Here is a 24,005-nt window from a genome sequence, read left to right on the forward strand (position 1 = left end):
GGTATAATAAAGAGATACAAAAATTGTTAAAAATCAAGAATTAATAATTAAAATTACGGGTACAATTTTTTTGCACAGGTTAATATAATAAAATTATTTTTTCATGATATTCCTCTAAGGATTTCAGGGTATGAAAAATGGAAGGGGACTGCTTCTATTTTTAGAAAAAAAGCTGAATTTAATAATAGGTATGCTGAATTAATTAGTCTTGAAACTTTAGTTGTATTAAAAATTATGACTGAGAAAAGGAGTGAGGTAGAATTAACTTAATAAATTTATTTGAAGGCCAATTAATACTACTTATCATGAAATTCTTGAAATTCTCAATAATGAGCCTATTATTAAGGTAGAGTAAAATATAATTTTACTTATATGAATTATTAAAAAAAAAGAGCATTATCCTTTATAAGTGGGGTATGAGCCCACTAGCTTAACTTACCTTATCTTTTTGTTTATACTTAAGTATTCACCTATAAGAATTTTTGATATTTTATGCGACAGTCATATTTGTCAAGTATAAGTTTAAATATTAGATTTAAAATATTTCTTTTACTAAAAAAATATTGTAGGTAAATATTTATAATGAGAGATAATTTGGGTATAAAATATATTAACTTGATTTATTTCGGTTATTTAAAAATGCTTAAAGTGAAAATACAATTATATTATATATAACTCAATTATAGGTTGTTTTGGTACGCTAGAAAATAAAAATTTTAAAAGTTTTTTACCAAACTGGTTTCAGTATTTTTAAATTTTACGTAAACCAAGCAACACTACAAAAATATCAATTTAAGTAAATCCTTAGATAACAGAATTAAATAACTATGCATACCATATCCATTTTTACGATAATTTAATATTAAAATCCGGATTTCCCAATAACAAAGTCGATGCCGAAAGTCCTAAAACGACATAATCGTAATACACCTTGAGGTGATATAAAATGCCATTTCTATGCATATAGCAATTGATATATGCTGATAGCTTTTGGCTCCCGATAATCCGATTACCGGATGACCACGAAATGAAATTCTGGAAGCGGAATGGTCCCGGAGTTGATTCGACGACGCCTTCCAGTTTCTGCATAATATCGCTTCTATCATCGATAGCTTTAAATTGTATTTTTATGCATGAAACTTACACTAGTAACGATCGTTTATTGATTATTTATATGTTACTTGCAGTGTTTTGAAACAAATTAATTTAATTTATTTTCAATTTTTTAATTCACTAATAAGTAATTCACTAGATTTTTCTGCGGAATACTGTTCAGGGGATTTTAACCTTATTGCAATTACAGAGTCATGGCTGACTCGCGGTATTGATAGCGATGCTGTACGCATCCATAATTACCAACTAATAAGAAATGATCGACAAAATTATAGAGGTGGCGGTATTGTTGCCTTTGTTCAGAGCAGATTAATGTAATAGCTGGGTACTTAGGGCAAGTAAGACAAAGAAGATTCCCCATCTAAAACTGTTTATTGAATGAATCGAAAAAAATTTCCATACAAAAGCAATTGAACAGCGTCACAGTTACCTAATTAGACACGAGCCGCGATATAGCTTATTTTGCAAATAGCTGCTATACTAGGTCGACTAATTATTGCAACCAACTATTAATGTTCATAATAAATAAAATGTAACCTACTTTGCTTTTAAAGAATTTGCCTAATATTATAAATAATTCCTTTACATTAACTTATGAAATTCTTTTGTCTGAAATGTATGAATTTTTAGAAAGCCTTTGGTTAAAAATTAATATTGATGGTGAACCGCATATTTTTGGAATAATTTATAGACCTCCAAATTCTAATATTCAAAGTTTTTTCTTAACATTAGAGGAAACACTAATTGATATGTTTTCTAGTTTTAACCATATAACCTGCCTCGGGGACTTTAATATTGATGTTTCGAAAGCTTATGACAACCATGCACGCCAATTAATATCTTTGTGTGAGACTTTTAATCTAAAGCAGGTTATAGCTGAGCCGACTCGTATTTTTAATGGCACCAGCTCTATTATCAAACTTATTTTTACTAATCAGCTAAATATTTTAAAAACTGGCATTATTAACTCTACGTTTTCCGATCAGTTTGGCATTTTCTTTGAATTAGTGGTATGGTGCCGGAAGTGCTTCCTAAAGTCGGGACCTATAGACCCCTAAAAAATATAAACTTAGATAACTTCCAGGCCGATCTAGAGGCCATTCCATTTCATCTTATATATGATTATCAATCTATTGATGACAAAGTAAAATTTTTAAATACCAACCTAATAAAATTGTTTGATACCCATGCTCCTGTTAAAATATTTACAGTGCGAAAAAAGAGAAACTCTCCTTGGTTGACAGACAGTATAAAACTTCTTCAAAAACTAAGAGATAAAGCGCTAAAAGATTTCAAAACAAGTATATTGCCTGCAAAGTGGAAGTATTACAAGCAACTTAAGAACTATACCACCACAGCCCTTAGAGCAGAAATTTTAAGCTTTTTATAGAAATAAATTTAGGAACTGTACATATGGGGAGAAATGGAGTGAATTAAGAAAAATATTACCTTGTAAGCAAAAACAGTTTCCTGAAGCTTTTAAGAATCCCAATAATTTCAACAATTATTTTGTTGACAGCAGTAAGGTACCTAGCAGCGATAATAGTCAGGAAATAATTAATTTTTATAAAAATAATTCCTTGCCCGTTTCAAATTTATTTTTATTTCACACAGTGAGTTATAATGATATATGTTCTATTTTATTTAGCATTAAATCCAAAGCATTTGGTATCGACAATCTTAATATAGGAACATTAATTCATATGTGCTGCCCTTTTATAATACCTTTTATATTGCATATAATTAATAAATGCATTGAAAGCAGCTATTTTCCCAAATGTTGGAAAGAGGCCTTTGTGATGCCATTGCCAAAGGTAAATAATCCAACAGATTTTAATCAGTTTAGATCCATTAGTATTCTGCCTACATTTTCAAAAATTCTTGAAAGAATCTTAGACACTCAAATTCGAAATTTTTTAAATGCTAATGATATTTTGCCCCCTAAACAGTCTGGGTTTAGAAAGAACATCAGTTGTGCTTCAGCAATGGCAGATGTTATTGATGACATAATAAGATCTAGGGATGATGGTATAATTTCTGCCCTTGTTCTATTGGACTATACGAAAGCCTTTGATTTTGTTAATCACGAAATTTTAAAGTCTATATTTCACTATATAGGTTTTTCTGATAAAGCTATTAATTTCATTAATTCTTATTTAAGCGGTAGGGTGCAGCGAGTCAAGATAGAGGAAAATGTATCTGAACCCTTGGAAGTTGATAATGGCGTGCCTCAGGGTGGTATTTTAGGACCCTTATTTTTTATTATTTATACTTTTAGATTTTATTTTTATTTAAAAAACTGCCTATACCATTTTTATGCCGACGATGCTCAGTTGTATTACTCTTTTCTGTCAGAAGATGCTAAAAATGCGGAAGCAAAAATTAATCAAGACTTACAAGCCATATGTGATATTTCTTCAAAGCATTTTCTAAAATTAAATCCTTCTAAGTCGTCTGTAATGTTTATTGGTAATAAGCAAAAAATTAACCATATTTTAAACAGCAACACTATTAATATTAGGATGGGTGATGCTAATATTCCTGTTGTAGATAATTGCAAAAGTTTGGGCTTAATAGTGGATAGTGATTTGCGATTTCATCAACACGTTTCTAATGTTCTAAAAAGAGGGTATTTTGCTTTAAAATTAATTTACTTGCATAGGCATTATCTAAGTGAAGATAATAAAAAAATGTTGTGTGACTCTTTAGTGCTGTCACAATGCAATTATTGCGATGTTGTTTACGGTTGGTGCCTAGACTATAATGACAGGTGCCGATTGCAAAAGCTTCAGAACTCATGTATTCGCCTAATTTTTGGCATATGCAGACATAATCGCGTTTCGCATAGACTTTCCGAGCTGGGGTGGTTAAATATGCAAAATCGTAGGGTTACTCATTCACTTACTTTTTTTTATAAAATCCACCTTACCTATACCTTAAGATTACTTTTAGAAATGATGTTCACCATTTGGGCTTAAGAAGAAGCACAATTCATATTCCAAGACATAAGACTCAATTATTTAAAAGGTCCTTTTCCTAAAATTTTGCATATCAGATGAACTCTTTGGGCATAAATTTTGAGTTGGGTTTGCTGTCTGTTCAGACTTTTCGCAGGGGAATGATGGTGCGTCAGCAGCTGTCTGCGTAAAATATTGAAGGGTCAATATTGTTAGTTTGGGTATGGGTGGAGACTAAAAATTTGTGTTTAGTGTGGGTAACCAATGTGCTTGTTTTTCTTTTTTTTTTTTGTGAGAGGTACTATGTTAATGTTAATGTTCTAAATTTTTTGGGTAGGTGTGTATAATTAGACTTAGTCTGTTACAAGCGTTTTTACATTTTTTTCTAGTTAGTTTTTTAGAGTTTTGGCCACAATGTTAAAGACCAGAATCTGCCTTGGCAGAATTCTGAATTTGTCGCCCTTTTATTTGCATAAAATAATAAATGTGTATTTCTTTCTCTTTTTTTATGTAGTTATGTTGAGTTTGCAAATAAAAAATATTTATTATTATTATTAGTATTCCCTTTTCGATTTTGCCTCGTCTAGATATAGGTATTTGAAAATATCAATCTAGATTTAGATATATTCCTTTGAAAAAGAGGGAAGTTGCTGTTATTCGCAGAATAGTGCGGAATAGCCAAAAAAGATATATTTAGCTTAGCAGAGCACTTTCGGCGTAATTTTAAAAACATTTAACATTATATACATATAACACACGCTAAATGCAAGAAAATAGAACATGAATACATGGAACTCCTGTGCGTAACTGACAATTAGCACTGATGATGGCTCATACGTCGAAAGGACTCTGCTAAGCTAATAATAAACATTTTGCTCGGAATATACCTTGTTTGAATATTCCTTTGAGCCTCTGATATTTTTAACTCAGTATTAATTCAGAAATAGTATGACAACAAGGTATTTTGTGGTATCAAGGTACCAAGTAAAAAAATCTGACAATACTTGAAATTATATCTTTATGGCATAAGTTTCAATTACTTTTCAAAAATATTTTAAATGTTTCGAGCAGTAACGAACTAGAAGTATTATTATGAGTAAACTACGTTCATACTTATATAGTTCATTCTTTGGCCATTAAGAAACATTTATTTTAAAAAATGTAAATGCAGTTACAATACAGCCCTATACCCTTCATTAAATGTAGCCAGACTTACGATTTAAAGGCTCGTTTAAAATTGATTTGTCGATCGGGAAAATAACAAATGTTCTCGTTTTATTCTATTTAAATTTACATATACTAGTACCAAGAGAATTTTATTTTGTAGACCCTTACATAATTAAATACATTTTGATTCATACATTTAACATCCACAAGCAAACGTGAATCTTATTCAAAATAAAAGTAACAATTTGTATTAAAAGAATTTTTATTCAAAACTCATAATTAATTGAAAACTAAACACTTTACAACTTCATTACTGAGTATTCCACCATTTAACAAAAAAAAATGCATAATTTAGCAATTCTAAAAATATCGTGAAAAACAGTTAAATATGTTTAACAATTAATTTTCAAAATGTGTTGGCCTTAGACGTGCTTTTTCCAATATATTTCCACCGCTTATCTCGGACAACAGATCGTAGCCACGAACTTGATAGCTCGTCTCAATATTCTTATACGTTTCCACCCTGTCCTGTGCTTTCTTTGCAAAATACTTTAATAGATCCTCTTCATCGAAAATTAAAGCTCTAAAATCTTTTTTACTAATACAGTACAGCTCCGTCGTTTCAACAGCGTAATAAGTAAAGTGATATTCAAAAGGTGTTACGCTAAATAATCCAATTAGACCAATCTCGTCACCATCTTCGAGATGAACCAGCTCTTCACCAGACTCAGAAGCTACAGCAACGGTTCCAGCTGATATAAAATATATCTCATCTGCGTAATCTCCACGCCTAACAATGTAGTCATTGGGTAAATAAACCGCCTGTCTTGTGTAACTAATAATTGCACCAACGACACTTCTTGGTAGTGCCTTAAATAACTCCACTTTAGAAATAAGTTTTCTCGCACCAAACAGCATTAGCTCCTGTTTTAGAAAAGATGATAAGGTCGCAAATATGGCATGTTCATTAAAAAAATGATTTTGATATTTATACCTGTAGTATTCAAGAAGTCTTGCCCTTAAAGCTTTGGGTATTCTCTTTTGTGTCATATATACTTCAAGTTGCAACAAATATTCCTCGTATTTGCTCTCTGATATGGTTACAACGCTAAATAGTTTTAAAATGGATGCAATCACATACAAAGTCCATAATCTTCCACAAATCATGATAAAAGTAAGCATGGCTTTTTGTAGCACGTCATTCAAATAAGTTTTTGCTGATAGATCTCCGGCTCCCACGAAGTAGGACATAACAACAACCATAGAATCAACATAAGCTTTTCCTACTGTAAAGTCTTTATCATTTGGAGTAATATGACTTCTATATGGCCAGGAATGTTTTGGAAACGATAAATGTCCCAACATCCAGGGTAGATAATAGAACATGCAATTCAACCCATTCAATAAGATCATGCTGATAAGAAATAATCTTATACAGTCGTAAACTTCCTCTTTTACTTTAAAGGATAGAATTATATCTTTTAAATATTCGAACAAGGTTATTCCTCTAAAGAGGCAAGCCAAGTTAAGTAAATACAAGTATACTGAATGTTGAACATATATACCAAACTTAATTATCATTAAGAAATCAGTAATAAAGTATGTTGCTAAGTATCTTTTCACTATTTGCTTAGGATCAATAACAATTTCCTTGGTCTTAATGTTGATGTATCCCGTAATAAAAAACAGAAGCACAACGACAACTTCCAGGGGCGAAATAATGTGTCGATAAATAGATGAAATGAAGTAATTACCTGTAACTGATGCAAGAAACGCGTCTTCATTATGTTGATTATGGACATGATGTGATTGACTAATATGGATAAAACTTATATATACCGGAGTTAACAGCATTTCCAGCGTCCATAATATGACAAATATAACTTGTCTTATCCTGTTGAAGGTACTGAAAGGATGGATGATAAAAGTAGCACCTTTTAGATGTCGTTTTTGCTCGCCGATCATCGTTGAACGGTTCCGAAAGAACCTCTTTGACGTTGTACTGTTCGGATTTAAGGTGAGACACTTTCTAATGCTCCTCGCAAATTTCTGGTGCCATGGCGCGTTCGGTGGCAACTTAGGGAGCCCGAATGTGTCGCGTTTCAACTCGCAATAATGCACGTTCGGATTAGGAGGCATTTTTACCTACTTATTATCAGATTTACTTTACCTTATATTTTATGGGAATTGAATTAGTAATAAATGGCGTTGTTACTTGGTTGCTATAGTGATAATGAAAGCTGACCAGTTGTAAGTAAAACATACAACCATTCATATTGGTTATGTTTACATCTGTTTGTTTACCTGTTTAATTTGGTGCAAAAGTAAAGTGTTATCTTGGACTTTAAAACCCAAGTAAGTCTGGATTGCCTTTCTCGGTTATTCTTCTTGGTACACACACCAAAGTTCTCTGGAAACTCATCCTAAAATTAACCTCATAACACAAAATAAACAGCAGTTTCTTCATCACATTTTTCCCGCCAAATTCCGGATGACAGACCGAACTGACACATTTGACGGCTAGGACAGATGTCTGGGAGTGGCTAGAGTTCTGTTCTGCTTCTTCTTCTTCTTCTCCTTTGGCCTGGCTTACATCATAACAGACTAACCAACATAATCTGTTTGCACACCATAGAGCTTCTAGAAATATGGCGAAGTGTTGCAAAATGTGAAAAAGCATTTACAGATAAATGCAAGTTTGTCGACTGTGATGGCTGTAGGCAACAATTTCGTTATGAATGTTCAGATCTGACTAGTTGGGAGATCAGAGTCATAGAATTGAAGAATAAACGTAGTTTAAAATATTTTTGTACTCTCTGCCTTGAGGGTTTAAAGCTCATCCCGGTTCTTCAGAGGCGTATTGAATCTTTGGAGGGAAAACTTAGCTCATTAGAAGCCAACATGACCACCCAATTTAGTGAGGTTATTGATAAAGTCAGTGATCTGCACAATAACCAACAGCAAGTCAATAATATACCACCTAGTACTTCTCAATCTCAGGTCAACGACAGCAATCATTTAATGCAAGAGGTCGCGGATCGACAGAGGAGAATTAATAATATCATGCTGTTTAATATGGAAATCTTACCACACACTTCAGAAATTACCCAAGTATCTAATCTTCTAAACTTAGTTACTGGCAAGCAAGTGCATGTCTCAGAAGTGATTAAGTTGGGCAGACCAAATAGTAAAGGTCGTAAATGTCTCAAGATAGTTCTATCAAACAATTCTGATGTAACCAATGTACTAAAGAACCGGAGGAGGTTTAGCTCTGCTAAGGCGGTTTATGTTGAGGCTGACCTCACTCCTAGTCAGAGGAGTGATCTGCGAAAGGTCAAGGACGCATTTGAGCATCGGCGATCCAATGGAGAAACAAATCTGTACATCAAGTTTGACAATGGCATGCCTGTCATCGCCACAAAAAACTAAATCCTTCCAGCACTTCACACCACCTACGTCTTTGTTATCAAAATGTTTGTGGCCTCCGCACCAAGACTGATAAGCTTTATACAGGGATCTTCGTGTGCGACTTTGACATCATTGCCTTCACCGAACCGTGGCTTCCACCAGATATTCTCGACTCTGAATTGTGTCCAGAAACATTTAGAGTGCTCAGATCTGACAGACAGCTGGATAGAGTGGCCGCTACTCGTGGTGGTGGCTGCTTGGTCGCAGCTTCTCGCAACATCCACCTAGAGAGGGTTAACTTGGAAGACATCCTTAACTCCACACCACTTATAGATATTTTAGGTTGTAAGCTCACTTATGGTTATTTTGTATTTTATTTATTTGTAATCTATGTCCCTCCTTGCACAACCGAGAGAGACTTTGAGACCTTGTGTGAAACAATTATGTCACTGATCCACACAAAACGCGTTATGATTGTTGGAGATTTTAATGTTCCGTCTTATCAGACAACCGAAGCTAGCAGTGTCAAGTGCAAGCTCTTGACCAGCCTATGCGAGATCCTTGGTCTTAAGCATTTTAACAATATTCCAAATGTTAATAATAGGCTTCTTGACTTGGTTTTTTCAAATTTCGACCTCAGTGTCATCAAAAGTATCACCGGTTATTGACGAAGATTTGCATCATCCTGCTTTGACAATTTCTTTTAAATCGGCTTCCCCTCATAAATATAATCCTTCTATAAGTTCAAATAATCTACAGCAGTTTAATTTCAGAAAAGCAGACTTTCCACTCATGTATAATTTGTTGCTTGAGGCAGACTGGTTGTCCGTCTTGCAGTCTTCTGACGTTGACAGCGCTTGCAAGGAACTTTACAAAAGACTTGATTCAGCTTTTGCTACTTCAGCACCTTTAAAACAACGAAGACGACGGCGATTTCCAGTATGGTTTTCAAAACAAATTATTTCTAATATCTTTAAGAAGGAAAAAGCATATCGTGATTATAGATCCTCTCCAACTGAATTTAATCTTTCTAGATTCAACAGGCTTCGTCAGACAGTAAAATCTCAAGCCCGTGAGGCCTATAACTCATTTGTGACCCAAGCTGAGGAGAACATTGTCACTGATCCCTCATCGTTTTGGTCTTTCGTTAGAGTTAAGAAAGGTCACTCTTCACTTCCGTCTATCATGTGCGATGCCAATGGTAATTCTTTTCAAGGAACAGAAAATATTTTGCCAGCTTTTGCCAAACTTTTTCAGAATGCCTATAAAGATCCAATCAACCTCGCAGAAACCTATCCTCCTTCTAATTCCTCAGACCTTATTGACATTCTTCCATCAATTACCACTAAGGAAATTATTGCTGCTAGTAGGAGGCTAAAAAACAAGTTGACAGCCGGTCCAGATGGTGTTCCAAGTTTTGTGGCTAAAGACTGCATGTTTGTCCTTGTCAGCCTTTATGTCATATTTTTAACCTTATTTTGAAAACTGGCAAATTTCCAGGCGTCTGGAAATGTGCTAAAGTAATACCAATTTACAAAAAAGACGATATAAACAGAATCGACAACTACCGACCTATCTCCATATTTTGCAATTTTTCCAAAACTTTTGAAACTATTGTATATAACAGAATTCTTCCCCAAGTTCAATCACTACTCTCTATAGATCAGCACGGTTTTATTCCTAAAAGGTCGTGCATCACTTACCTCTGTAATGTGACTCATTTTATTTCTTCAGCCCTCGATAAAAAAAGTCAGGTTGATGTAGTGTATACTGATTTCAGTAAGGCTTTCGATCAGATAAATCATAGCATTCTGCTGGAAAAATTGAACAAGCAATTCAACTTCTCAGAAAGGCTAATTTCGTTGCTTTCGTCATACCTTATTGACTGTCTACAGTTTCTTGAGGTGGAAGGTTGCAGATCTAATACCTTTGTTTCAACAGGGATCCAATCTCGGCCCACTTCTTTTTATCTTTTATAGTAATGATTTTATAGACATGATTTCCTGCCTTAGACTAGCTTATGCTGATGATCTGAAAATATTCTGGTGTATCAATAGTATCTTGGACTGCTTGTTCTTACAGAGTAACTTGGACCTAATTAGGGGGTGGTGCAGTCGAAATCAGTTATGTCCTAATATCTCGAAATGCTGTGTGATATCCTTTCACCGAACCAAGGATTCTGTTTTGTTTAATTACAATATAAACAATCAAATCCTCTGTAAAAGTACTTCTATTAAAGATCTAGGGGTTGTATTCGACGATAGGCTCACATTTGTGCCACGTATTGAACAGACAGTGACCTCCTCGTTGAAACTTCTGGATTTAGTCATTCGAAATAGCCGACTCTTTAACAACTCAAACTCAATAAAACTATTGTACTTTTCCTTTGTTAGATCAAGACTGGAGTACGGTTCCTTGGTGTGGTGTCCTTTCTATGAATGCCATGTTGGCTACATCGAGATTGTTCAGAGAAGGGTTTTAAAGTTTCTTATGTTTCTTTTCGTTCTCCTCCTCTCTTGAACGATATTCTATTTCATGTACCACGATTTGCTTCTAGAGCAAATATCACTTTTGCTTTAGATCGCGCCAGAACTAACATTAGGTTTCAGGATCCCGTATATCAAATGTGCAGAATTTTTAATTCAGTATCATCAACCTGTGACATATTTGTATGCTCCATAAAGGATCTTGTTTTGTCTCTGACAAACCAACAGTTACCATAATTCCTTTTCTCTTCCTTTTTCCCCTTGTCCCATGAATCCCTTTCTTTGTTCATTCTAATGTTAATTTACATCTCCTTTAATTTTGATATATACATGATGTTACTATAGTAATTTAAGTTTTCCTAATTTTTCTTTATTTTTCTTTCTTTTTGTTATTTAATTTATAGTAATTTAATACTTGTTTATTTTCCTGTAACTGGGCTTTGCCTGTTGGAAATAAACTAAATAAGCTAAATAAATAAATAAATAAATAAATAAGTAAGTGACAAATGACATGTTACTTAAGGCAATCTCTGAAAGCTCAATTTTTGACGATTTGCGTTTGATCGGTTAGCCACAGTTTCCAAGTCACCAAGTTTGTTCTTATTACGCTAATTATAGAAAATGCCAATTTTGTTTATTGAATTTTCTTTCAAGATGTCATTGATGCAACTTGAAAGAATGTAATGCAACTCGCTGATACTGGTCATCAATGATGACCGGTATCAGCGAGTATTAGAGTTCAAATCATCGACCCCAAACCCGAAATCTCCGCTTTACCTTCCGTCAACTCGCACCGCATCGAACAATCGGAACGCAACTTTTCGCAGCAGTGAAAAATAGCCTTAAGCCTACCGTAATCCAACATAACCTTGCTCCTTCGGTGATTCAGCTGCCTACCAGCAACAAAAATAAACAATTCAAAAAATATTAAAAACAATAACCGGTACCCTCAACTAAAGAAGCAAAAAAGAAGAAAACTTAAAAAACCAGTGTCGGAAAACTAAACCAACAGCAAGGAGGATAAACTCACAAATCGGCTCTCTTCAGGAAGACTGATTTGATAAATGCAATGTTTACTAAAAGACAACTTTTACTACTCCTACAATTATGCGGCCAGCAACGCTTTAATATGTAGGTATATACGTTAATATTTTTTACTTACTTTTAATACCTAATTTGAATTGACTTTTTAAGGCAAATAAAAGAATATGGATGTTTTTACTATGTACTTTTGTATGCCTAAAATGCTTTTACCCCCTGACAGATTTAGTAAAGGAAGATATTCAAAAACAAATTACAGAGAACCTATTGGGCCCCTAGAATGGCTTATGATAACATTAAGGTAACTAAATAAACATAGTTTAAATTTATTATTTTATTAGTCAGAGAATTATAATTTAAAAATTAATATGTCCAAAGTTTTTTGTATCAAGTTGTTGTTAATATGTGGGAATATTCACTTTTCTGTGTGAGAGGAGAGAATACTGTATCTTCATTATTTATTTCAGTCAACTCGAAACAGAGGTTTGATGATAATAGTAGTATGATGTATGAGAGTCTTCAGTTTATTGTTGGTAAAAAGGAGGAACTTTACATACTACATTACATGGGCTTAGTGCAAAAACCCTCTAAGTCCAATTTTGGTCGATTTTAATATAAAGCAAAGAGCACAGCTAAGTCCAAAGTGTGATTTAGAATAGTCTGACAAAATCCTGTAAGTCCATAAAATTTCTTAATGGCTTTTTTTTATACCTCAAAAATCGTTTAAGTCCAAAAACCAAAATTTAATACAGCTAAAATACTGTAAGCACGCTTAATCGATTTTTGCAGACTTTTATATTAGCAGTTAATTAATCTTTAACAGCAAAACCCTTTAAAATACTTCAATGGGTTTACAACACAACAGATTTATCCCAAAATATAATAAAAAACAGAAATAAGAATAATGAAGGAGAAACTGTCAATTGGCTTAAAGTAAAATGCTTCAGATATGAGAAAAAAAGACCAGTTTATATATAATATAATTTATATTCAAAAAAACTTTCAATAACACAAAAGAAAAAAAAAGTTTACTGCAGTTATGTAAAAAAGGTGACATACCTGAAGAATTTCATGGTTGGTACAAATCATTGCCGACATCAAAGACCGCAGTCGATTCAATTCCTGGCTTTGAAAGTGATGATGTTTGAGTAGATTTCATATTTTTCTCCTTTATTTTATCTGAAAGGACTTTTTAATTTGTACCTTTTACTTGTATTTTGACTAAGGAATTAAATCTTATATCTTGAATAATTACTGATTTTTATTTTGCAAAAAAGCTCTAAGTCCATTTTTTTCCTCATTTTCTTATATTTTCTGGTAAAAAATACGAATATTTTAAATTGTTTATAGGTTAAGTTTTAGCTTTTGTTAAACAACGTCCTAAATTCCCAGTTCCATTTTTTTTTAATTATTCACTGATTTTTCCATTTAAATATAAACTTTAAACTTAATTTTCTCAAAACTATGGTATTGGGACTTAGAGGATTTTTGCAGTAAGCCCACAAATTTATTTCTTCTTATGGTGTTGAAAGAGGAACCTTGTGATCCCGACCACAAGAGTTAAAAATAATTTCAATAAAGTGGATTAAAACATATATTAAGAACCTTTCACAATATAGAAAAGAACTTTATGCACACACAGATAAAAAGCCTAATATTATACCATCAGTATAAAAATTTAAAAAAAAATCAAAAAATCTGTCCTAGATATATTACTAATTACTGTACCTCTTTAAATGAAAATTATTAAGCTTGCACAAAAAATAAAATTAAACTGCTTGGAGCATTTTAAATACAAAGAAATTTAAAAGGAATGATAATGCCAATTTCAATTTAAAAGGGCATAATGGTGAGAAAATAGAAGAACCACAGGCCATTGCCGATACCTTTAGCAATAAGTTTCATCTTTCTTCACCGCCATTCCTGAGTCCCATTTGCAATGGTAATTAACCTACATTATTCTTGGCACCAATTGATTCTATAGAAGTCTTATTAATCTGTCAAACAAATTTTCAGCTGGATCGAATGAAATTTTTGTGATACCTAATTCTAAAACATATAGTTTATTAGTAAACCATTAACCTTTATTACTAATGAATGCTACAGCTAAAGAAATTTTTGAACTGGGCTGAAAACCGCAAACGCCGATTTATAACAAAGATGATGCTACTGATCCGAAAAACTACCAACTCATATCTCTGTTGTCTTCAGGGTCAAACTCATGTTGTCTTCAGGGTCAAAAGTCTTTGAGATATCTATATACAACTGTATTATAAATTTTCTAGATTATTATAACGAACTAATTAATGAACAACTTGGCTTTAGACCAAATCTGTCCAACGACCAACAACAGTGTAGATCCAGGAATTTTCTATAATCTATCCAAGAATTTCGGCACCATCGACCACCAAATTTTATGTGGAAAGCTGAAGAGTTATAGCATCAGGGGTAGTTGCAGCAGTTCTTAATGGTCAAGGCATGCCTCAGGGCTCCATACTTATGCCGATTCTCTTCCTGCTGTCTGCAAATGATCTTCCAGGACGGGTGACTTTGGGTAATGTTTGTCAGTATGCCAAAGATAGCTTGATTATTGTGGTCAGAACTTCGGTGGCGCTATCGGAGGATTGTCTGTCTGCATCGGAACGTATGTCGTGCGTTGATATTCTTTACTGCTAAATGGAACCAATACTGGCTTAATCAGATTCATCAAGACAATTTTGGAAAGTCACCTCTGATTTGGCTTAACGGACATTCAGTAGCCATCACACAGTTAAGTTTGTTGGCCTACACTTGGATCCCTTGTTAACTTGGAAATACCATACATAATCTTTACAGAGGAAACTTAATTGCTCTTGTGCTTAAATATGTAGACTGAGGCACATATTAACACCAAATAGTATTCAAATAAAAAATAAAAATAAAATAAAATAATCTTTATTGTATGCAACAAATTACATCTATTCTATATACATACAAAGGTGGAAAGTACCACTAGGCGTGTTTTAATAACCACCACAATAAATAATGAATGGACATTTTTCAACACACAATTTTCTTAAAAATTAAAATTTGAACAAAAACGATTCGGAGAACCAACCATACCAGAATCAAAGTTACACTCGTATTAAAATATCAGCAAAATTTCCAAATTTTTTTTTTAATTTAGACTTAAAAGAGGCTATGCTAGCCTAAATCTTTAATTTCTGCAGGTAGGCCATTGTAAATACAGGCAGCAGTATATATGAAAGAACTTTTCAGAAAATCAGTCTTATGCTGGGGGATTGCCAGTGTGCTTTTATAGCGAATATTTACATTATGTGTATCTCCCCTTATCAAATCTTTCCTTTGTCGTGAATAAGGAATTCTGACAGATATTCTGGTTCATGAAATTAAGTAATTTATGTACAGTGCAGCTTATACCCAAAAATCTTCTTTGGGCCATATTAAGACTATAAATGTAAAGCATGTAAAGCAGGTCTCTTTACATGCTCAGTGCTCACTCACATGAACCCTCCAAGGCAAATTTCTAGTAAATCTTACACAGGAATTTTTAATTTTCTGGATTTTATATTTATTTTGTTCAGTTAAAAAAGGACCATATACAATATTTAAGTATCCAGCTATACTAAGCACTAAACTCTCTGTAAGGATTTTTTTTTGTACTTGCAGGCAAAATATCCTTAAATTTATATAATGACTAATTTATAATATGACTGTTGACAGATCTTATTTAGATGCGCATTAAATGACATTCGATTATTTATACAAAGGCCCAGGTTTTTTTACTCGATCTACCCATTCCAATTCAACACCCTTAATATTTAATTTACTTGATGCTCCATTATTCAAGGAACTTTCATTTCTTGAGTACAGGATTGCCTGTGTTTTACCAGAATTTATAAAAAGTGAGTTTTTGTCAGCCCAATCAGAGATCCTCTGTAAGTCAGCATTAATTAAATCCAAAGCTTCAGGCATGCAACCAACCAATGATGGCAGGTAAATTTGCAAATCATCTGCATACTTGTGATACCTGCAGTAAATTATTTTATGAATTAAGTCAGCCACAAATATTATCAAGAGAAGTGGTCCCAACACCGACCCTTGCGGGACTCCCTGAGTTACATTTCTCCACCCAGAAGTTACCACATCCTCGTCATTAGTCAGCTTCACTGCCTGTTGCCTGTTTTGAAGGTAGCTTTTAAACCACCCATTTGCCTGAATATTGTAGTGTTTTGGTTTTGTCATTAAAAGTTCTATATTGAGAGTTCTATATCAAAGGTTTTTGTCATATCTATCAAAACAGAGGGACAACATTGTCCATTATCCAGAGATAGAGCAATATCTGTTGTTATTTTTAGAAGGGCTGTCGTACAACTATAATTTGGTCTAAAGCCAGACTGAAATTTTGGGATAATGTTTCTGCTTAATAAATAATCTAGCAATTGACCTTTTACAATTTTCTCAATTACTTTAGATAAAGTTGGCAAAATACTAATTGTTAATTTCATGAGAACAATATGCCTTTTTTTCTGTCTTTACTGCCACATTTACACAATTCTTAAGATCGATGTAATACTTTCATCAGTCTTTAGATAAAGATATTTGTATAAATGTTCTAATTTGCCCACAATCAATAATTAAGTACAGTATATTTTCTGGGGCTCATCTGGGAAAGCTATTAATATTTTTAAAAGCCAAAAAAGAATAATTAGATGTATGCTGCATTTCGGATCTAGAAGTCTTTTCGGACATTTCGAAATATAGTAGCCATTTGTAAAAAAAAAAAATAATATCTTATTCTCAACTAATTCCTGCTGATGACCATGACATGACCTAGTTACCAGGAGCAGACACCAACTGCATCATTCTACCTCCCTTGGAAGAGGGGCACACTACAGGGTTTCTAATTAAAATTTCTTATAGATTAATATTATTGTCTTGAAATCCTAAAGGTCTAAATTTAAAAAGTTATTTATTTTTCAAAATTCAAAATAAACATAAAAAATTAAGTTAAATTCTGAGATAGATTTATGTGGATCTATCTTAAAACAAAAAGTTAATCAAAGTTTTTAATATAAAAATAGAATTGTTACCATTTTAAATCTTGTATAGATAAAAATAGTAAAATCTGTATCCTGGCTTACTTTCTAAAAGTCTGCATAAGTAATTTCGAAATGGGCCTATTTTCTTTGGTAGGAGCATTATTAAATTCGATTAAACTATCAAATTAGGAAAAAACAAAGTGGACTGTGACTGCTTTATTTTTTGTCAAATCAAAATGAATCGAAAAAATTCAAGAAATTATAATTTTAGATTTTTTTCATGGCTAACTAGACAATGTTCTATATTTTCAAAATTCTTATTGGAAACCTAAGTATGGGCCATAATAAGGGTAAGCTCCTTTAAGTATGGGTTTACATCTTTTTTGATTGACTATTCTATATTCTGTTGTACATCAAAGATATAAAAATAAATATTTTTTTATTTTCGCCGTTAATTAAAATTTAGAATAGTGTCGCTAGTTAAATATGGAGGTAATATTTTTCGTAAACGGAGTAATATTGCTTTTTAATGTGGATGTTGGGGAATCATTTAGCTTCAAGTATATATATAGTACATAGGTACTATATATATAACATATACCTATTAAGAGCAAATTTTTTTGTTTAAATAAGTCTAACAATATACGTCATATATCTTGATTTTTTTTATTATCATATTTAACGTTGAAATGTTTTTTTTATACAAACAATTTTGCGTGGAAAATAATCGAACACCCGTGACTTCTCAGCGTACAGAAAAATCTTTTGCACGTCATTTAATTTGTCATTTTTTGTGCCGAAAAAAGACCAGTGTTCCTTGTGTAATACATTTTCAGAGGCCAAAAAGACAACAACACCTACTGAGCAACTTGAGCCTGATTACAATAATCATATTGTTCGAAAAAATGAAGCTAATTTAGCTAAAGAACAAGACAAGGTGCTATCAAATGAAGATGCTCCATTCCTTTCTGCTACATTCGACTTACAGAGTGTTCTTCAAATACCGTCGGGTGAGGAATCGCTGTTATACTACTCAAGGAAACTCTGTATCTACAACTAGTGTATTTACGAATCCAGACTACCTAATGAGGCGTACTGCATTGTCTGGTCTGAAGTAAATGGACAGAGAGGAAGTAATGAAATCGGGACTGCCCTGATGCAGTGGATTTTAAAACTTCCTGAGAATATTAAAGAAATCTCATTATTTTCGGATACGTGCAAAGGCCAAAATAGGAATCAATATCAATCTCTTTTATGGATGTGGACAGTATGCATAGTGCGATCGAAAGGGAAAAGAGGCATGTTAGTGTGAATTCTGTATTGGAGTGGATGAACATAATGCAAAAGGCCAGATCGAATAGTAATAGAAAATCAACCATGGTATCAGTCACTACCAACTGCCACCAGCGTAAAAGACCACACTGTGGAACCTGAGCAAAATGAGGATGAAAGTGAAGAAGGTTAGAAGTAGGAAAAAGTGGCTAAATAGTCGACTAAGCCTCGATAAGCCTGATTTACAATTAGGCATTACACTTGCATTGATTGCATGTGATTTTCATTTATTTATGTGATTTTGTATCTTTTTTACTTGTAACTGGTCCAATAAAGTAACTAATTACTGGTTCACTTTAGTTTTTTTATTGCTAAAGTCACTAGTTGGGTTTTTCTTTGGTTTCTATTATACTTTCTAGAAAAAAAGTAGCATTTGGAGAGTTAAATTCAAATGTACATTTAAATAGGAAAACGTTGAAACACAGCTTACCTTAAAATAAATTAAGACTGATTTAATAAATAGGAATAAAAATTTAAATTGATTTATCTTAAAACTTAATAAATGCGCGTTAGTGACTTTTCGCAGGGATACGACGATAGGGTGTTTCAGAAGGAATAGTCGATAGTTTGGTATGTTGAAGTATCCATAACTCTGAATAAAAAACATATAAACATGAAACCTAATCTCAATAGTTGCAAGATACGAGTATAGCTATTTGAAGTTGGTCTAGCATAGCAGAAGAAAATTGATCATACTTGATTAGAGGCGGTGAATGACAAATGTCGTTAAGAGTGAATAAATTTCGTCAACAATATTCACTGATGATTCAATCTTCACTCGCGACAGTATTAATAACACCCATAACTAACATCGGTCGTCTAATGAAAATCTACATGCCGTTGCTGAATCTAATTTGCTACATTTTCTGTAAATTTGTGGTCCGGAATTATTGACACAACGTTATGCCAATAAAGGATGTTCTTTTCAATTAAACAATCAATATGACACACTACGGAGCTCCCGTACATTAGAGCCGCCAAGTGAGAAAATACTTAAATCAAACTTTCCTGGGACGTTGGATCGGCTACGGTGGTCCCATCAGTTATCTCAACAACTACTGAGATTAAAATACATATTTATATTAACTTTTCTATTCAGAATTATTTCTGAAACATCCTGTATATCTAATAAAAGAATATAATTCTTTAAATTTTGCGAAAACACGATAAAGCACACCACAACAAAATCAAAGTGAAAATTTCTTCTCCCTATTTCGATTTTTAATTTTTTGTTAGTTGGCGTCACTGAAAATTAATGCGAATTTCCCACCGTATATACGGACCTTTAATGCGTATTACAGCGATATCATAGAATTAAAATATTATTGGTTACATGTCATAACTGCTCCTACTGTAAACTGTTTTAAGAATCGTCTGGATAAATTGGACATGTTTAGTGTTTAAATTTGAAAGCTGACATTTGAAGATTTATTGAAATATATTGTAATGCCTACTTAGTTCATGGAGCTATACAGAATGTTAATTCTTGGCTTTTATCTAATAAAATAATAATAATTTTAAACCAACATAAGAGACAGAAAGAAAAATAGAGCCGGTGGGAGAAAAATTCATGCCTATTGAGGAAAATTTAAAAATTGATATGCGACCTTAAAGTTTGCTGATAAACAGATAATTGTAAAATAATTGTGTTCTTCTAATTTTTTGTCACTAATATACAAGTTTTGGCAAGCAATTCTTAACCTGAGATGACCTAGTTGAAATAGCCCTACACAAATATTTTGAAGACAGACTAGAATTAAAACTGTCTAAGATTGAATAAACGATCAGAAAAGGTTACCTTTTTGTATATTATCTGTAGTATAATCTAAGAAAGAATTAAAATGTTACATTACATCTTGCCAACGACTTTGGTTACCTTGGAAGACCTTAGCCTTCAGGATATGATACATCTGATTTTCATTTAATTTAGAGCAGGACTTAATATTAACCCTGATATTATAACTTAAGAAACACATATAGCCGTACTATGAAATTTGTAAGACATCTGTTGTTCTTAATCGAAACATGAAAAAAATTTCATTAACTTGAGAATAAAAGATGAAGTTTATTTAGTAAAATTTAACAATATAAGGTTTGTATATAAGAGTTATATTATGTTTGTAAGATTAATGGTAAACCCTGAATCACTGATCAAATTAAAAACTATGTTTATAAGAGAGGCATGTCAAAAATTTACGTATTTTCCACTACAATTGAGCATCTTAATATTAATGAAAGTGATAATTACTGATGAGGCCTTAGTAATCTGGTTAAAGACAAACAGCACAATATGGTTAGGTGGCTCTTGCAGTGTTAATATACTGAGAAGATAAGAAGGGTCAAACATAATAGATAAACCTAATAACTTCTTGCAAATATGGTACACAAATGGATCTAGAAAGGCTCACACGGGGCTATCAGGAGGCTCAAAATATCGAACGACGCTGGTCACACAAGTTTTATAATCATGTAACCTTTGATGTATTTAAAATTCTAGAGGTTGCCACGCAAATGGAGTATCGCAAAAAGATATTATAATTTGTCCGGATAGTCAAGCTGCCTTGAAAGCCAAGTGCATAGAACCATTTTCGAACTCTTAACAAGTGAAAGAAAGTCAGTTCGTCTAAGTTTGGTTACGGAACACAGAGCAGTAAGGGATGAGTTCGCGAATCCATGAATCATCTCTCCCATCGGTCGGTGCGATACCTAATATTAAACTGAGTGAACAAGAAATGCCGCTTAGCTAAGGAACTGCTATCAACATCAATGAATTTGGCATAATTATTATTATCTAGGCGAATATTAGCAAACTTACAGGCTCCACCGGGACCTGCATCGTGTGGAGGTGAAACTATAGGATCTTCACACCTGCCACGGCGGAAAATTAATTATATGGACTACGAAGATTTGCTTTACTTCATTAAGAGAAGAGGTCATCTGGTTAGCGTTATCCAAGACCGTCAGCAATGACAACGGGGGTTACCGAAATTTGTGGAAAGAGACTTAGCGGCTTACCGACGCTAGACTTTGGTCTCCCCGAGTTATTATACTAATAGTAGGACCAGTAAAAATAAATAAATTTAAACATTTAAATAAAATATTTATCAAATCCTTAACACATATTTTATATGTATTATTATTATTTATTTATTTTGAATATTTTTGAAAGAATATATTCTTGACCAATATTATTTTTTTTCAGATAAATTTCTAAAACCGAACATTCCCAACTATTGTCAAGCTTTTACACATAACATATCCCAAGCAACATCAAAAACAACGTTTAACTCTAATTTTCATCTTAAAAAAAATTTTATATTTTACTTTTTTATGGTAAAAAAAATAGTTAAAAATGCCTTCAAATACACATATTTGCGAACTGAAATTAAACACTTTTGGTCTGCCTAAATTGCCGCCGAACGCGCCATGGACCGACAGATTTTGGAGAAAAATTCGAAAATTTCTAACCTTAAACCCAGACTCTCCAACTGCCAACAGATTTTTTCGCAACCGTTCTACGATGCTGAATGAGCAAAAAAGACATTTGAGAGGTTCGTGTTTTGTGATACATCCCTTTAGTACATTTAACAGAATAAGAGAAGCCATTTATGTATTAATATGGGTATGTGAAATTTTCTTAACGCCAATATATATAAGTTTTTTGCTGGTCCAGCAAAAACACTTTTCTCACAAACAGGAAAAAACTGGAAGGAAAATCTTCTTTATTATTGATGACATAGTACGTATTTACAGAGTAATTATATGTTTTCTTGGCATCCTAATAAATATTTTGTTCTTTTTTACTGGGTATGTTGACACTTCAACTAAAGAGGTCGTTATAGATTTTCGTACCATAGCAAAACATTATTTGTCCACCTATTACATTCCGGATATTCTTATGAACGTCAAGTTTGGAAGTACGGGCTTTGTCTATTTAATGAACTTGTTTAGCCTTTGTAGATTCAGCACAGTACTTGAATACATAAAAAATATAGTACTTAATCTGAAAATGAAGGAAGAGATTTATGTATGCCTAAAGATGTTTATTATTACCTGCATATTATTGAATGGTGCTGCCTGTATATACTATTTCCTACCTTGGATTAGCCATGAAAGTTTTTCGAAGACCTCTTGGCCGTTTAGAGCGAAGATCACTCCAGGACAACCCAATTATTCAATTCAGAGAGCCTATGCGAAATCTATTCTTCCCGTCGCATGCTATTTCTTTGGGGCTGGAGAAGGACCACATAATACTCATGATGAAGACATATTCGATAAATTATGGTTGATTTGTGTTATGATAACTGGAAGAGTTTGGACACTCTTCGTGATAGCTTCCATTCTCAAGTTATTTAGTGTATTAACTATTTCCGAAAGCAAATACGAGGAATACTTATTGCAGCTAGAAATATACATGAGGCAGAAAAGGCTCCCACGTATTTTAAGAGAAAGACTATTTGAATATTACAGGTATAAATATCAGAATCATTTCTTTAATGAGGAAGCTATATTTGCAACTCTTTCAAATTACCTGAAGCAAGAGCTGGTCCTCTTCGGAGCTAGAAAGCTTATAAACAGGGTGGATTTATTTAAAATATTACCGAAAAGCATTGTGGCATTATTAATTAGCAAGTCAAAACAAGCAGTATATTTATCAAATGATTACATTGTTAAGCGAGGTGATGGGGCACACGAAATTTTTTTTATATCTGCTGGAACAGTTGCTGTAGCTACAGAGGCTGGTGAAGAGGTGGTGCATCTTGAAGATGGTGAAGATATTGGACTGATTTCTCTATTTAGTCCTGTACCATATAAATACCAGTACAATTACTATGCCATTGAGACCACTGAGCTTTATTGCATTAATAAGAAGTTGCTTAAGGAACTTATTTTTGACCAGGACGATTTGTTAAAGTTTTTTTCTAAAAAAGTTTTGGAAAGAGTGGAGACCTTCAAGAATATTCAGAAAAATTATCATGTTCGTGGCTATGATCTTTTGTCTGAGCTTAGTCATGGAAAGATTCTAGAGCGGCCACGTCTGAGACCAACAAATTTTGATGCTTAGAATTGATTTTTTTCTGATAATTGATATGTATTTTCTAGTTATAATAGAATTATATTTTGAGTAGTTATTAATATTTGAAAATAAAGATGCGATGAAAGTTTGATAATAAAATTTTATAATATAAATATTTGTATATTTTTTTTATTTTTAAGTAAATTATTTCACCTTTAAAAAAACCTTTAATACAAAAAGAAGAATTATATAAACATTTGTTACAGAGATAAGGAGCTTTAATGCTAATATACACTTACAATTTTGTACCTAGTGACAATTTAAGTCCTACCCTAGTAATGTAACCCACTTTTTTTGCAAATTTTCTTGTGATATAGTCCATATGAATGTAAAAATTTAGGTTTAAATCGAAGATAACTCCTTAATAATTAATTTGATTTTG

At 32.8% G+C, this 24,005-nt stretch overlaps 3 protein-coding genes across 10 annotated transcripts in view; 2 read left to right on the forward strand and 1 right to left on the reverse strand.

Annotated features, from left to right (window-relative positions):
• The window catches only part of LOC126744524 (tyrosine-protein phosphatase Lar), a 1,889,525-nt gene that overhangs the window by 1,720,650 nt on the left and 144,870 nt on the right, over positions 1 to 24,005 (forward strand). Inside the window, exon 1 of one of the 8 annotated variants that reach the window (XM_050452017.1) lies at positions 12,421 to 12,473. The exons of the other annotated variants lie outside the window; for them this stretch is intronic. The gene's annotated coding sequence lies outside the window, so the exon portion shown is untranslated. Of the gene's footprint in view, positions 1 to 12,420; positions 12,474 to 24,005 lie in introns of those variants that run through there. 8 annotated transcript variants of the gene reach the window in all.
• On the reverse strand, positions 6,012 to 7,483 carry LOC126744575 (potassium/sodium hyperpolarization-activated cyclic nucleotide-gated channel 1-like). The gene is made up of 2 exons (XM_050452049.1): positions 6,232 to 7,483; positions 6,012 to 6,161 (listed from the first exon to the last, which is right to left on the reverse strand). The coding sequence occupies exons 1-2, from the start codon at positions 7,374 to 7,376 to the stop codon at positions 6,155 to 6,157; spliced, it is 1,152 nt and encodes a 383-aa protein (XP_050308006.1). The 5' UTR covers positions 7,377 to 7,483; the 3' UTR covers positions 6,012 to 6,154.
• LOC126744585 (potassium/sodium hyperpolarization-activated cyclic nucleotide-gated channel 2-like) lies at positions 21,815 to 23,703 on the forward strand. Its single transcript, XM_050452063.1, has one exon. The coding sequence runs from the start codon at positions 21,899 to 21,901 to the stop codon at positions 23,609 to 23,611; it is 1,713 nt and encodes a 570-aa protein (XP_050308020.1). The 5' UTR covers positions 21,815 to 21,898; the 3' UTR covers positions 23,612 to 23,703.

Source organism: Anthonomus grandis, chromosome 1 (genome assembly GCF_022605725.1).
Source record: "Anthonomus grandis grandis chromosome 1, icAntGran1.3, whole genome shotgun sequence".
NCBI classification, from domain to species: Eukaryota; Metazoa; Arthropoda; class Insecta; order Coleoptera; family Curculionidae; genus Anthonomus; species Anthonomus grandis.